The 14,317-nt window shown below is 41.8% G+C and overlaps 1 protein-coding gene across 1 annotated transcript; it reads right to left on the bottom strand.

Moving 5' to 3' along the window:
- Positions 1-158: 158 nt before the first annotated feature.
- On the bottom strand, positions 159-8,997 carry LOC129827989 (transmembrane protein 33-like). Its single transcript, XM_055889362.1, has 8 exons — positions 8,879-8,997; positions 8,125-8,196; positions 3,169-3,263; positions 2,532-2,719; positions 2,096-2,163; positions 1,721-1,854; positions 1,463-1,546; positions 159-1,333 (listed from the first exon to the last, which is right to left on the bottom strand). Exons 2-8 carry the CDS (start codon positions 8,173-8,175, stop codon positions 1,204-1,206), a joined length of 750 nt encoding a protein of 249 aa, XP_055745337.1. The 5' UTR covers positions 8,176-8,196; positions 8,879-8,997; the 3' UTR covers positions 159-1,203.
- Between the last annotated feature and the right edge of the window lie 5,320 nt (positions 8,998-14,317).

Below are 14,317 nucleotides of genomic sequence, written 5' to 3' on the forward strand. Positions count from 1 at the left end.
CGCCGTTGGCTCCCGGATAGCGCTGACCAATCACTGACAAAAACCAAGCAGATCTTAAAATCCCTGACGCTACAAAAAGGAGTAAAAAAATACTAATTGATACAAATCATGTTTATATTAGTCAATATGGAGGCTATAAATGTCATTCAACAAGGTAATTTCTTTAATATTTTATTGATTTAAGATGGATGAATTTATTTCAGATCTACACAAACGGTTTCTCTACAAGTAAATAATAAATACATTTAACATGGCAATGTGGGCATGCAGTGAACCATAAAACTAGGGTTATTAGCCACGAATCAGTTGAATTTAAGACATTTTTAATTAGAAAACCTATTCAAAATGCAACTATACACTTCCATTTGAAGCCAGCCAAGTCCTTCCCATTTACTGCATACCATGTGCTTTCTGCACAGACTGAGGACCTGCTGGTATAGTGAAACTAATTTTTTAGCATAAATCCTTTTGACTGCATGTCATTGTACTATTCAAATCTTCAGAAGTACAGCAGATATTCTCTTTTCAGTGCCATGTAACACACCAAGTAGTGAGTTACATGGCATAGATCACATTTGAATTTCAAAGAGTAAAAATGTGTTAAGACAATCATAACAACCAATGCTTTCCACGTAAGAAAAAAAATGTATAAAATGGAATTGGTGGATGTAGAAATCGCAGAGCAACTGACATCTCATTGCCTTTGAAAACCACAATACGATTAATAAAAAAGAATGATTACAACTATGTATAGTACAATTTAAATTAAATATCTAATCTCAGAAGTTAATTTTTTTTTTTGCAAGAGAAGAACAAGTATTTCCCATGAATAAATAAATCATACAGGACAGACCAAAGACAATTACCATCATAAGGTCAATCCTTAGAAGAAGTAGAACACATCAGATAGTCAGCTGGTGTTCTTCCCAAAGAGAGAGAAAGGGGGGTGGAGGGGGAGTGAGTGAGTGTCCAGCTACTCCACAAAGCCATTTAAAAACAAATAAAAATCGGGGGATTTTCAGTGCATCGCAGGCTGAGCCTAAGCCTCCGCTGTAGCAAATGAACAGAGCAGCAGGAACACAGACCTGACATGTAACATTCAAAAGTATTTCACTCTGTTGTTGCTCGTCGGTCCCTTTCGACTTGACATGCCGCCACACCCCTTACAGTACAAACTGTGGTTGTGGGGGGCAGAAAGTGAGGTCACACTCCGGTGGGGGCCAGGCGACTCATAAAGGCGATACTGTTGAGGCACATCTTTCTGAAGAAGGCGGGGCAGGCGGGCTTCATGATGAAATGCTCCAGCAGAATCCGCAGCTCTGAGAATAGGGTGCTGGGAGGAGTGGACAGGGAGATGAAGGAAATGATGGGTTGAGAAATGCAATTTGCCATATTTGCTATTGTACAATTATCCAACATATTGAAATTACTACACCTCCAGAAGTCAATTGAGGCTACTTACCGGCAATATGGGTTTCTCCTTGAGGTGTAGCGGAGAGTTAGAAACCTGTAGTAAATGAAAGGCTGCAGCAAGCTTCCCTGGCCACTGTCAACACAACAAAAGCCACGAGTCAATCAAGTGACTGGGTGGGGGTGGACAATCAATGAATTCTTATCTCAGTGCATACAGGTATTGCAAAACAGACAAAAAGGAAAAACATAATTCAGTCTAAGGTGCCATTAAAATGTGTAGAGAAATGTACCAAGAAATAAGACATACCTGAATAGCATGAATACGGTGGCTGGCATGAGGAAGATCTCGTTGCAGGCGATGAACTTCAGGATGTTCTGCTGGTTGGCTGTGAGCTTGTTGAGGAAGTTCCTCACAAAGGGCAGGCTATTGGGTCCCATTGCCTACGAGGGGAATTATATACATCAGGATGACCAAATGATGACTAAACACGCACTTAAAGAGCACCTTACACACTAGATTTCCCATGAATTTCCTAAATTAGAAATGCCTAATGAGCATAAAGGTAATTGTCACCATCCAAATCACAAAATACCCTTTTTCAAGTGCTGGCTATGCTTTACCCAACTGGCTTTTTATGGCTTCACAAATGTTTAAATGTTTTGCAATCAAGAGGATACTTACATCAAGAACCTTCTTTGTGTAGGCAGTTGCATGAAGCAACGAGAAGAGGAAGACTGGGAATATGCTCACTGTAGACAGCGGTTAAAGGGCAAACAGCAGTTAAGATGGACAACAACGCAAAACAGACATTGAAGGGCAGCTTCAAAGTGTTTTCAAGCAACGCCTTCTTGTTAACAGGTAAATAGGTTTGTATAACTGAAACCATGACCCCAAGCATTACAAAAACCTTCCTGCATTAGCAATTAGCATTCTCCCCAAACCAGTTTGGTGGCGATATACAAAGCTCTAGCTTTATCAGAGACCCTTATGACAGAACCACCAAGGCATGGTGACATTAGCCTGACATGACAATGACGCTGGGATTCAGCTACACAACACAAACGGGTTTGGGACCAGGCTATTGTGATAAAGCCTTTACGTATGGTTGAGAGGATACTTGTGATGGGGTTAGAGTTGACCAGGATGAGGGAGTACAGCAGGTAGTGACAGCTGTCCTCTTGGAGTGCCTGGGCTAGGAAGGCTCTGCTGAGCTGGAAGTGAGGGAGCCTCTGGTGTAGTCGCAGAGCACTGGTGAGGGCGTTGGCCAGCAGCGCACGCTGGTAGAAATTGGCAGCCGCCTGGGGTCTAGAATAAAAAAGAAAAAAAAGAAAACAGATAAATGCATTACTTTGAGGGAACTCAGACTAGTTAACTACATTTCAGTATATCGAAAAGGTGAAACAATTTGGACGACAATATGCTATGAAATTGAATGTGGTGGCATCACGTGACCATTCAAGACAGTAATTTGATAATGCCATCACCAAAACATTGTTAATTTTGCAGTTCTGCATTGGTTTTCTGTGTCAGCTATTGTTGCTATATGCACAACCAGAAAAATATTATCCCTGGTGTTAACATTAACAATAATGCAAAACCCAAACTGCACACTAGAGTAGCTGGTTGATAAATTGAGTCAGGTTAGTTACAACTGGGGTTGGACTGAAAACCTCCTGAGGAATGGTAGTGCTCCAGGAACAGGGTTGGAGAGCCCTGATATAGACAAAGTCAAAAATTGGAGCATTGACCCTTACCCTAAGAGTGGTAGAATGAACATTACTGAGCAATAGATGGTGAAGAGCCGTGAGAGCCACATTGCCGTCTCTAGTTTGTTAGCCAACATGAATTGCTGTGAAAAAAAATAGAGTACATTCAAGTTCATGAGGTTAGAAAAACTTAACTAAATATATTTTAAAATCACCATCCACAAGCCTATATTGTATCATTGAGCACTATCCAAATGATCTGAAATACACCAAAATGTGAGACCAAAAAATAAAAATAATGTCTACAAGGACGCAATTACCTACACATATGTTTTCCCTGCACACGTGCATTGCACTACAAATTTGGGGCTGCACACTTCTGCATGTTTTTGTAATACAACTGCACAGGACAGCCAATTAGTAGGGATACGCGCTATATTGGTGAACATATCGGTATCGACCGATATTAGCTAAAAATGCCAACACCGGTATCAGTCCGATGTCTAGTTTAACGCCGATGTGCAAACCAATGTCAAAGCTGACGTGCATACCTATATAACGTAGGTACATGACATAATGACGCCACGTAAAATTTTGCGCTACACGTGCAACACAGCATTCCTAACCTAGCCCACAATGTCTGCTGTGTGGATCGAGCAGTAAACAAGTCGAGCAGTCATTTGAAAAAGTAAGAACAACATTTCAGCGAGAACTCAAAGGTGAAATTCATTAACGCCAAGATAACGGAATTCATTGCCGTTGACAATCAACCGTTCTCTGTTGTGAGTGATGTTGGCTTTCGCGACTGGTCGAGCACCGGTACACATTACCAAGTGCATTATTTTTCAGATGTTACCCTACCGGAGTTACACAGTAATAGCGGCACTGCTATTAGCTTCCCGACACCGTTTGGGTCTTTGCGTGTCAAAAAAGATACATGTCCAATAACACCATTTGACGCGTTAAATAAGCTTTAAATTTTACATGTCAAATAACACAGTTCTATTATAGAATGTTGTGTGTTATGAATTTGCACGTGCAAGCCAAGCGCCACCACTACTATCAGTAGCACTGTCAAAGCTGTACAAAAAAGCAAACACCGGCCACAAACTATGTGTTTATAATATCGTGTTGTTAATAAAGCATTATTTGTTCGACCGCAACTTCTGGCTGGTACCTAGCACCAATACAACCAGCCTGAAAACAATGACCAGTCGAAACTGCAGTCATTCTCATTATTCTTAGCAATGATTTAGGAATCCTTGTGAGTAAGTATTAGCTAGGTAGTAGAGGTCGACCGATTAATCAGAATGGCCGATTAATTAGGGCCAATTTCAAGTTTTCATAACACTCGGAAATCTGTATTTTTGGACACAGATTTGGCCCTTAATTTAAAAAATATATATATTTTTTTTTTGTACACCTTTATTTAACTAGGCAAGTCAGTTAAGAACACATTCTTATTTTCAATGACGGCCTAGGAACGGTGGGTTAACTGCCTCGTTCAGGGGCAGAAAGACAGATTTTTATCTTGTCAGCTCGGGGGATTCAATTTTGCAACCTTACAGTTAACTAGTCCAACGCCTTTCTTAAAATCAATACACAGAAGTATATATTTTTAAACCTGCATATTTAGCTAAAAGTTAGCAGGCAATATTAACCAGGTGAAATTGTGTCACTTCTCTTGCGTTCATTGCACGCAGAGTCACTGTATATGCAACAGTTTGGGCCGCCTAATTTGACAGAATTTTACGTAATTATGACATAACATTGAAGGTTGTGCAATGTAACAGGAATATTTAGACTTATGGATGCCACCCGTTAGATAAAATACGGAACGGTTCCGTATTTCACTGAAAGAATAAACGTCTTGTTCTCGAGATGGTAGTTTCCGGATTCGACCATATTAATGACCTAAGGCTCGTATTTCTGTGTCTTATTATGTTATAACTAAGTCTATGATTTGATAGAGCAGTCTGAGCGGTGGTAGGCAGCAGCAGGCTCGTAAGCATTCATTCAAATAGCACTTTCGTGCGTTTTTCCAGCAGCTCTTCGTTGTGCTTCAAGCATTGCGCTGTTTATGACTTCAAGGCTATCAACTCCTGAGATTAGGCTGGTGTAACCAATGTGAAATGGTTAGCTAGTTAGCGGGGTGCGCACTAATAGTGTTTCAAACGTCACTCGCTCTGAGACTTGGAGGGGTTGTTCCCCTTGCTCTGCATGGGTAACGCTGCTTCGAGAGCGGCTGTTGTCGATGTGTTCCTGGTTCGAGCCCAGGTAGGAGCGAGGAGAGGGACGGAAGCTATACTGTTACTGGCAATACTGAAGTGCCTGTAAGAACATCCAATAGTCAAAGGTTAATGAAATACAAATGGTAGAGAGCAAAATAGTCCTATAATTCCTATAATAACTACAACCTAAAACTTCTTACCTGGAAATATTGAAGACTCATGTTAAAAGGAACCACCAGCTTTCATATGTTCTCATGTTCTGAGCAAGGAACTTAAACGTTAGCTTTCTTACATGGCACATATTGCACTTTTACTTTCTTCTCCAACACTTTGTTTTTTCATTATTTAACCAAATTGAACATGTTTCATTAGTTATTTGCGGCTAAATTGATTTCATTGATGTATTATATTAAGTTAAAATAAGTGTTCATTCAGTATTGTTGTAATTGTCATTATTACAAATAAATTAAAAAATTGGCCGATTAATCGGTATCTGCTTTTTTGGTCCTCCAATAATCGGTGTTGAAAAATCATAAATCGGTCGTCCTCTACTAGGTAGTCACTTGTTGTTCACCTATTGAAATTGAATTTCAGTTCATGAAAATAAATAGCTAGCCAGCTACTTAACCCTGTTGCCCAAAGATAACATTATAAGCAGCCAGCTAACTCCTTCTGGCTAGTGCGGCTCGACCAGACCGGGTTGGGTGTTGTGAAGCTAGCCACAATAAGGATTTGGCACAAAAGTTGAATTTGCGGTTTGCCTTCAAAATAAAAGTACCTATTTGAAAGTGATGCAGAAGGTCACAATTGGTGGAATCATGCCATATTTAGATTATATAATGTCAAACAAGGTTGTAATATGAAGCAATGTAATGGGGTGTCAGTCTACTCAGTGACACCCACAGAACATAACTGTGAAGAGTTTACGCAAATATTAGTGTTTTAGCTCTTATCGCGGGACTGTGACTGTGTGAAATCCCCTCCCCTGTCAGCCTATTGTGTGTATTGACATTCATATTGCACTGTACAGCTTTACCTAAGGATTGGGGACCAATGAAATGGGGTATTAGTCTACTCAATATATTTTTTCCCAACATCCTCCTCAGACTCCAAAACATCCACGCAGTTTTGTTTTTCCTCTGGAATAGTGTTCAATACACATAGGTTGTCAATGAATGGGGCTCAATTCAGTTGTTTCAGAGTCCCACAATAAGAGCTACGCTGCTAATGTTCTCTGGGTGTCAATGAGTAGACTGATACCCCATGTCATTGATCCACAATCCATAGGTAAGGCTGTACAGTGAACTAAGTATGCCCCCAATGCAATTCTAAAGTATAATACATCCAGTGTGATTTCAACAGACTTTTGTCAAATTAACAAATGATTGTCTGTTGATTTTATATAACATTCCAACCTCGTTTAGCCTGATCTGTTCAAGTATGGCATAATTCTACTATTTGTATTAATTTGCATCATTGTCAATTACATACTTTTGTTTTGAAGGCTAACATCAAAGTCCACTATTGTGGCTAATCCTTATTGTGGCTAGCTTCACATATGGGTTCGACAACCATTAATCAAATAAGAACTGTCTTCTAAAATAACCCTAATTTATATAATGACACCTAGCTATATAGTTAGATAGCTAACTATATAGCTACTGAAACAGCTGTCATTTTGCTATGTTTTTGGGGAAGAACATTGTTTGCATCCATGAGCTTGCTAGCTTTTTTATTTTAATGACCAGCTCTGTAGGTGCGCAAGACAACTTTACCAGCATTATAGCATACGTATCAATGAATCATTGTGACATATGAAATACGAGTGATAGTGTAATCAATGTGTAATAACTATGTAAAAAAATCATGAATGCGTTAAAATTATTATGTGACATGCAGTCATATTCAGGTCCTATATTAGATTATATAATGTCAAACAAGGTTGGGATGTGAAGCAATGTAATGGGGTGTCAGTTATTGGTCAATAAGCTTATGTGACACGTCAAATAGTGTTATTTGACATTTTTTGACACGCAAAGACCCAAACGGCATTCCATAGAAATTCTGGTTGAGAATGAAACGACTGAACAAATAAACAGCACAGCAAGTAAGTGAAAAATAGGTTTTCATTATATTTTACTGGTAATGGGGACATGCGTAAATGCCAACAAAAAAATATTTTTGGTCAGTGTGGAGTGTGTAACCTTTATCTAACTAGGCAAGTCAGTTAAGAACAAATTCTTATTTACAATAACGGCCTCTCCAGCCAAACCAGGACGACACTCGGCCAATTGTGTACCGCCCTATGGGACTCCCAATCACGGCCGGATGTGATACAGCCTGGATTCGAACCAGGGACTGTAGTGATGCCTCTTGCACTGAGATGCAGTGCCTTAGACCGTTGCATCCGTGTGCGTTTTAACTATTTAACTGTACTAGAATGCTTAAAGGGCAGCAAAAAATATATTTGTATCGTTTTCTTTGGCAAGGAAAATATCGGATATCGGCCAAAAATGTAATATCGGTGCATCACTATCAATTAGTGTAGATGAGTGTCCTTGCGTTGAGTACTTGCACAGTGTATAAAATAGGCTTTACGCTGGGTTTATACTCAACCAAATGTTCGTAACAAAACATCACTGGAGAGTGCGTAAAGTTACAACATGCAGCCAAATTTGTGTGGTGAAGTCACAGTGCTTCTACACTACAGAGTATACATCCTGCCTAACAGGTACAATCTATGATCTCGAAGTAGAAGTGCATGAATACTCACCACTGGCCCTAATTGAGGGGGAGGGGCACTTGTTTGCTCTGTGTCAGCCATCTTTTTGACTCTCGTTTACCGCTGAAGAGAGAATGATACACAAAGACGACGATTAATGAATAACTTCTAGCACCTTGACATAGAAAGCCCACTTTACTCTGAAGAAATGGCAAGAATGAAAACGCTGATTAGTTTAAACACACGTTCATGAGTTGCTTTTGATATGCTAAGTGCAGACGTTAACGTAAAAGCAACTAGCTAAAATGTTAACTGATTCAAGCTACCCAACGTTAGATGACTGTCAGTTCGGGCATCAATATCTTTGGCTCAGCTGTAACATTGTCAGAACATAGCATAGTCGCTATTCAACTAGCTTAGCTAGCTAACTTAGACCGCAATTATTAGCCACACAAACGTGAGACAGATCAGGAAGTGATAACAAGCCAACTATAGTACTTAGCAAGCAAATGTGTTGGCTTTATATAATGAGTTAATTGAGAGAACGTTATCAAACTGGCTAATCCCGGTAAATAAATGAGCTAGCCTAATGTAAGCTAGCTAACGCATGACTGCCTTCACACTCTAGAATGTTCTGACGCTTGTTAGCTAGTGCTAGTATCGTTAGCCAGCTCAATTCTGGCTAGACTAGCTACCAAGCATGTAATGTACCGTAAACTATCTTAAATATTCTCTGTGTGGAATGTCTGGCTTCAATGTAGCTAACACGAACAATTCGGGTTAGGCTATATTTTCTGAAAATTACCTGAAACTGTCGAGATCAACGTCAGATGTGCAGTTTCATCAATGACTCTGTTATTTTGTTGGCTAATTTTGCTAAATACTCAGCGATATTTTTATTCGGTGGGGTTTGTCAGCAGTTGGCAGCCAACGTTATGGTGCATTACCGCCACCTACTGTACTGGAGTATGGACCAGAGACGGGGAGAAACTAAATCCCACCTGCCAGCCCCGTTTCCATTAATAAAAAAAGGTAACAAAATATTTGAGAATATTGTATCTAATGACGTTCTACTCAGTGTACTCTTTAAACTAATTTCCTGTATCCACTTCACCCTCATACTGGATCTCAGCCTTTCTCTTTCCCTCATACTGCCCACACAGTATCATTACATGCCCTATTGTATATATTTCCTGTAAATAGTCACATTTTCCAATTGGATGCTTTCCTATCACATTTAGTCTTATTCAACCGGCTGTGTCCCACCCTTAATCTTAGCCTCCTCTCTTCCGTCCTCCCCGACTTTTCTCTGTACTTGGAATAGATGCTTGCCCTTAGTGTCTCTATTCCACTGCTCCTGCCAGCTCTGCACCATCAAATCAAAGTTTATTTGTCACGTGTGCCGAATACAACAGGTGTAGTGAAATGCTTACTTACAGGCTCTAACCAATAGTGCAAAAAAAAGGTATTAGGTGAACAATAGGTAGGTAAAGAAATAAAACAACAGTAAAAAGAAAGGCTAAATACAGTAGCGAGGCTTTAAAAGTAGCGAGGCTACATACAGACACCGGTTAGTCAGGCTGATTGAGGTAGTATGTACATGTAGATATGGTTAAAGTGACTATGCATATATGATGAACAGAGAGTAGCAGTAGCGTAAAAGAGGGGGGTGGTGGGTGGGACACAATGCAGATAGCCCGGTTAGCCAATGTGCGGGAGCACTGGTTGGTCGGACCCATTGAGGTAGTATGTACATGAATGTATAGTTAAAGTGACTATGCATATATGAGAAACAGAATAGCAGCAGCGTAAAAAGAGGGGTTGAGGGGGGCACACAATGCAAATAGTCCGGGTAACCATTTGATTACCTGTTCAGGAGGCTTATGGCTTGGTGGTGAAAACTGTTGAGAAGCCTTTTTGTCCAAAACTTGGCACTCCGGTACCGCTACTACCATGCGGTAGTAGAGAGAACAGTCTATGACTGGGGTGGCTGGGGTCTTTGACAATTTTTAGGGCCTTCCTCTGACAGCGCCTGGTGTAGAGGTCCTGGAAGGCAGGCAGCTTAGCCTCAGTGATGTACTGGGCCGTACGCACTACCCTCTGTAGTGCCTTGTGGTCAGAGGCCAAGCAATTGCCGTACCAGGCAGTGATGCAACCAATCGGGATGCTCTCGATGTTGCAGCTGTAGAACCTTTTGAGGATCTCAGGACCCATGCCAAATCTTTTTAGTTTCCTGAGGGGGAATAGGTTTTGTCGTGCCCTCTTCACGACTGTCTTGGTGTGCTTGTACCATGTTAGTTTGTTGTTGATGTGGACACCAAGGAACTTGAAGCTCTCAACCTGCTCCACTACAGCCTTGTCGATGAGAATGAGAGCGTGCTCGGTCCTCCTTTTCCTGTAGTCCACAATCATCTCCTTTGTCTTGATCACGTTGAGGGAGAGGTTGTTGACCTTGCACCACACGGTCAGGTCTCTGACCTCCTCCCTATAGGCTGTCTCGTTGTTGTCAGTGATTAGGCCTACCACTGTTGTGTCATCAGCAAACTTAATGATGGTGTTGGAGTCGTGCCTGGCCGTGCAGTCATGAGTGAACAAGGAGTACAGGAGGGGGGCTGAGCACCTACCCCTGAGGGGCCCCCGTGTTGAGAATCAGCATATCGGATGTGTTGTTACCTATCCTTACCACCTGGGGGCGGCCTATCAGGAAGTCCAGGATCCATTTGCAGAGGGAGGTGTTTAGTCCCAGGGTCCTTAGCTTAGCGATGAGCTTTGAGAGCACTATGGTGTTGAACGCTGAGCTGTAGTCAATGAATAGCATTCTCACTTAGGTGTTCCTTTTGTGCAGGTGTGAAAGGGTAGTGTGGAGTGCAATTGAGATTGCATCATCTGTGGATCTGTTGGTGCGTCATGCAAATTGGAGTGGGTCTAGGGTTTCTGGGATAATGGTGTTGATGTGAGCCTTGACCAGCCTTTCAAAGGATTTCATGGCTATAGGCTTCTGTATATTTATATAGGATCAGTAGGCTTCTGTATATTTACAATAAAATAATTCCAGTAAGATCAATGTTTTACTCAGAAATCTTGCTAGTGTAACGGATGTGAAATGGCTAGCTAGTTAGCGGGTACGCGCTAGTAGCATTTCAATCAGTTACGTCACTTGCTCTGAGACTTTAAGTAGGGTTGCCCCTTGCTCCGCAAGGGCCGCGGCCTTTGTGGAGCGATGGGTAACGATGCTTCGTGGGCAACCGTTATTGATGTGTGCAGAGGTTCCCTGGTTCGCGCCCGTGTCGGGGCGAGGGGACGCCGTAAAGTTATACTGTTACATTGATCCTGTTGACCCGGATCACTGGTTGCTGCGGAAAAGGAGGAGGTTGAAAGGGGGGTGAGTGTAACGGATGTGAAATGGCTAGCTAGCTAGTTAGCGGGTACGCGCTAGTAGCATTTCAATCAGTTACGTCACTTGCTCTGAGACTTTAAGTAGGGTTGCCCCTTGCTCTGCAAGGGCCGCAGCTTTTGTGGAGCGATGGGTAACGACGCTTCGTGGGTGTCAGTTGTTGATGTGTGCAGAGGGTCCCTGGTTCGCGCCCGTGTCGGGGCGAGGGGACGAGGTAAAGTTATACTGTTACACTAGGACAACATAAAAGAAGCCATACTTGAAATGTATCTAGCTAGTTTCAGGTAATAAAATAAAACAGAGATGATTTGAATGATCTTTTTCCCTTTCTGGTGCAAGCCAAGATCAGCTGATAAATTTGACTTCAATGTGGGAATGATGCCTATCGCTATAGTCAGGATGGTACAGGAAGCAATTAATGAGGTAGAGCAGTGTGCATTAATGTGGGGATTCAGGTTCTCTGTAGAGAAAACGGAGACAGTGTTCTTTACCAGGAGGAAGGTGGGAGATGAAGTACGCTTGAGGTTATATCGGAGAAACTTGGAGAGGGTGGGGACCTTCAGGTTCCTTGGGGTGTACTTTGACACTAGGGCCAGGCTGACCTGGGCAGAACACATTGAGAGAGTGATGTGAAAGTGTCAGAAGGTGCTAAATGTGACGCGCTGTCTGACAGGGAAGGAGTGGGGGGGCGTTCCTCATTGAGGACCATGTATGTTGCATTGATCCGATCTGTAATGGACTGGCAGTATAGCATATGGTTCAGCAGCCTGGAACTCATTGGAAAGGCTAGATGTCATACAGTGTTAAGGACTCAGAATATGTAGTGGGGCTTTTCGGATGTCCCCAGTGCCTGCACTACAGATGGAGATGGGGGATATGTCATTGCAGATTAGAAGACAGCCGCTGGCAGTGAATTATTGGGTAAATTTACAAGGACATGGAGTGTCTCATCCTGCGAAAGGGATTTTACAGGCATGCTGGGAACATGAGCTTTGGGTGGGTGGGTAATATCCAGGCAAGGAGATGGGACTGTAAGGAAGGGAATTTTTCCCAATGGTAGCTATTCTTGTGAATCCACCATGGCAACTCCCGCCTCCAGTAGTTGATCTAGAAGTGTTGGAGAGACTACAGAAAGATAGGGAGGGGGTTGATCCAACTGATTTGTTTCATAGACGTCTGGATACTGTACTGTATACCAGGATTGTGTGGCCATTTACACAGATGGTTCAAAAGATCAAGGACAGGGCGTACTGGGTCAGCATTTGTACTGCAGGAATGTGGGGTGTCAGTCAGGAAACGTATTACAGATCACCTGGCTGTATATATGGTGGAGCTGATGGCTGTATTGTTGGCTTTGCAATGGGTAGAGGAAGTCAAGGCAGACAGAGTAGTTATTTGCTCTGATTCATGTGCAGTGTTGATAAGTCCTCCAGTCCTTTAGCTCACGTAGCAGACTGAAAGAAATTGGCATGAGTCCTCAGATCCTCAATAGGTTTTACAGCTGCACCATCGAGAGCATCCTGACAGGTTGCATCACTGCCTGGTATGGCAACTGCTCAGCCTCCGACCACAAGGCACTACAGAGGGTACTGTGTACGGCTCAGTACATCACCTGGGCCAAGCTTCCTGCCATCCAGGACCTCTACACCAGGCGCTGTCAGAGGAAGGCCCTAAAAATGGTCAAAGACTCCAGCCACCCTAGTCATAGACTGTTCTCTCTGCTACGGCACGGCAAGCGGTACCGGAGCACCAAGTCTAGGTCCAAGAGGCTCCTAAATAGCTTCTACCCTAAGCCATAAGCCTCCTGAACAGCTAATCAAATGGCTACCCAGACTATTTGCATTGCCCCCCCGGAACGCTGCTGCTACTCTCTGTCATTATCTATGCATAGTCACTGTAATAACTCTACCTACATGTACATATTACTTAAATTACCTCGACACCGGTGCCACCGCATATTGACATTGACTCTGTACCGGTGCCCCCTGTATAAAGCCCCGTTATGGTTATTACCTGCTGTTCTTTAATTATTTGTTATTCTTATCTCTTACTTTTTTGGGTGGGGTATTTTCTTAAAACGGCATTGTTGGTTAAGGGCTTGTAAGTAAGCATTTCACTGTAAGGTCTACTACACCTGTTGTATTTGGCGCATGTGACAAAATACAATTTGATTTGATTTGAGATATAGGCCTACTTTAGTCAAGATTTAATGTTTAAACTTAATTGGTATTGTGTAAATACACTGGAAATACTCCCTCAGTAAAAGATATGGCAACTAATGAGTCCAAGTTCTCACATGTGCAGTAGGCTAGAAAAAGTCTACAGGGGATATGTGCATAAAGGTTCCTTGTATTGCATCATGTCCATACGGGGATGCTAACAAGGGATTAATTACAGTGTTGTAGCTCAAATGGCTTTGATCTATTAATCATATATTTGTGGTACATGGCATATTTAACAGTACTTTAAACAGAATCCACAATTTAGAAGTATCAAGCCAGCAAACATTCATCTGGAGACCAACCTGAAATCCATTAAATTGGGCCAATACTCCTCTATATTACACACAAACACACACGCACACACAAACACACGCACCACACACACACACACACGCACCACAGACACACACACACACATACACATTGGTTATTATAGTAAACAAAAACTTAAACAAAAACGAATTATGAAAAAACAATTCGTAAACTGAAATATAATAATTAAAGGACCAATTCAGTAAACTGAAATATAATAATTAAAGGACCAATTCAGTAAACTGAAATATAATAATTAAAGGACCAATTCAGCCGTTTATCTCAATATCAAATATTTTCTGGGTAACAATTAAGT

Source organism: Salvelinus fontinalis, chromosome 29 (genome assembly GCF_029448725.1).
Source record: "Salvelinus fontinalis isolate EN_2023a chromosome 29, ASM2944872v1, whole genome shotgun sequence".
Lineage (NCBI taxonomy): Eukaryota > Metazoa > Chordata > Actinopteri > Salmoniformes > Salmonidae > Salvelinus > Salvelinus fontinalis.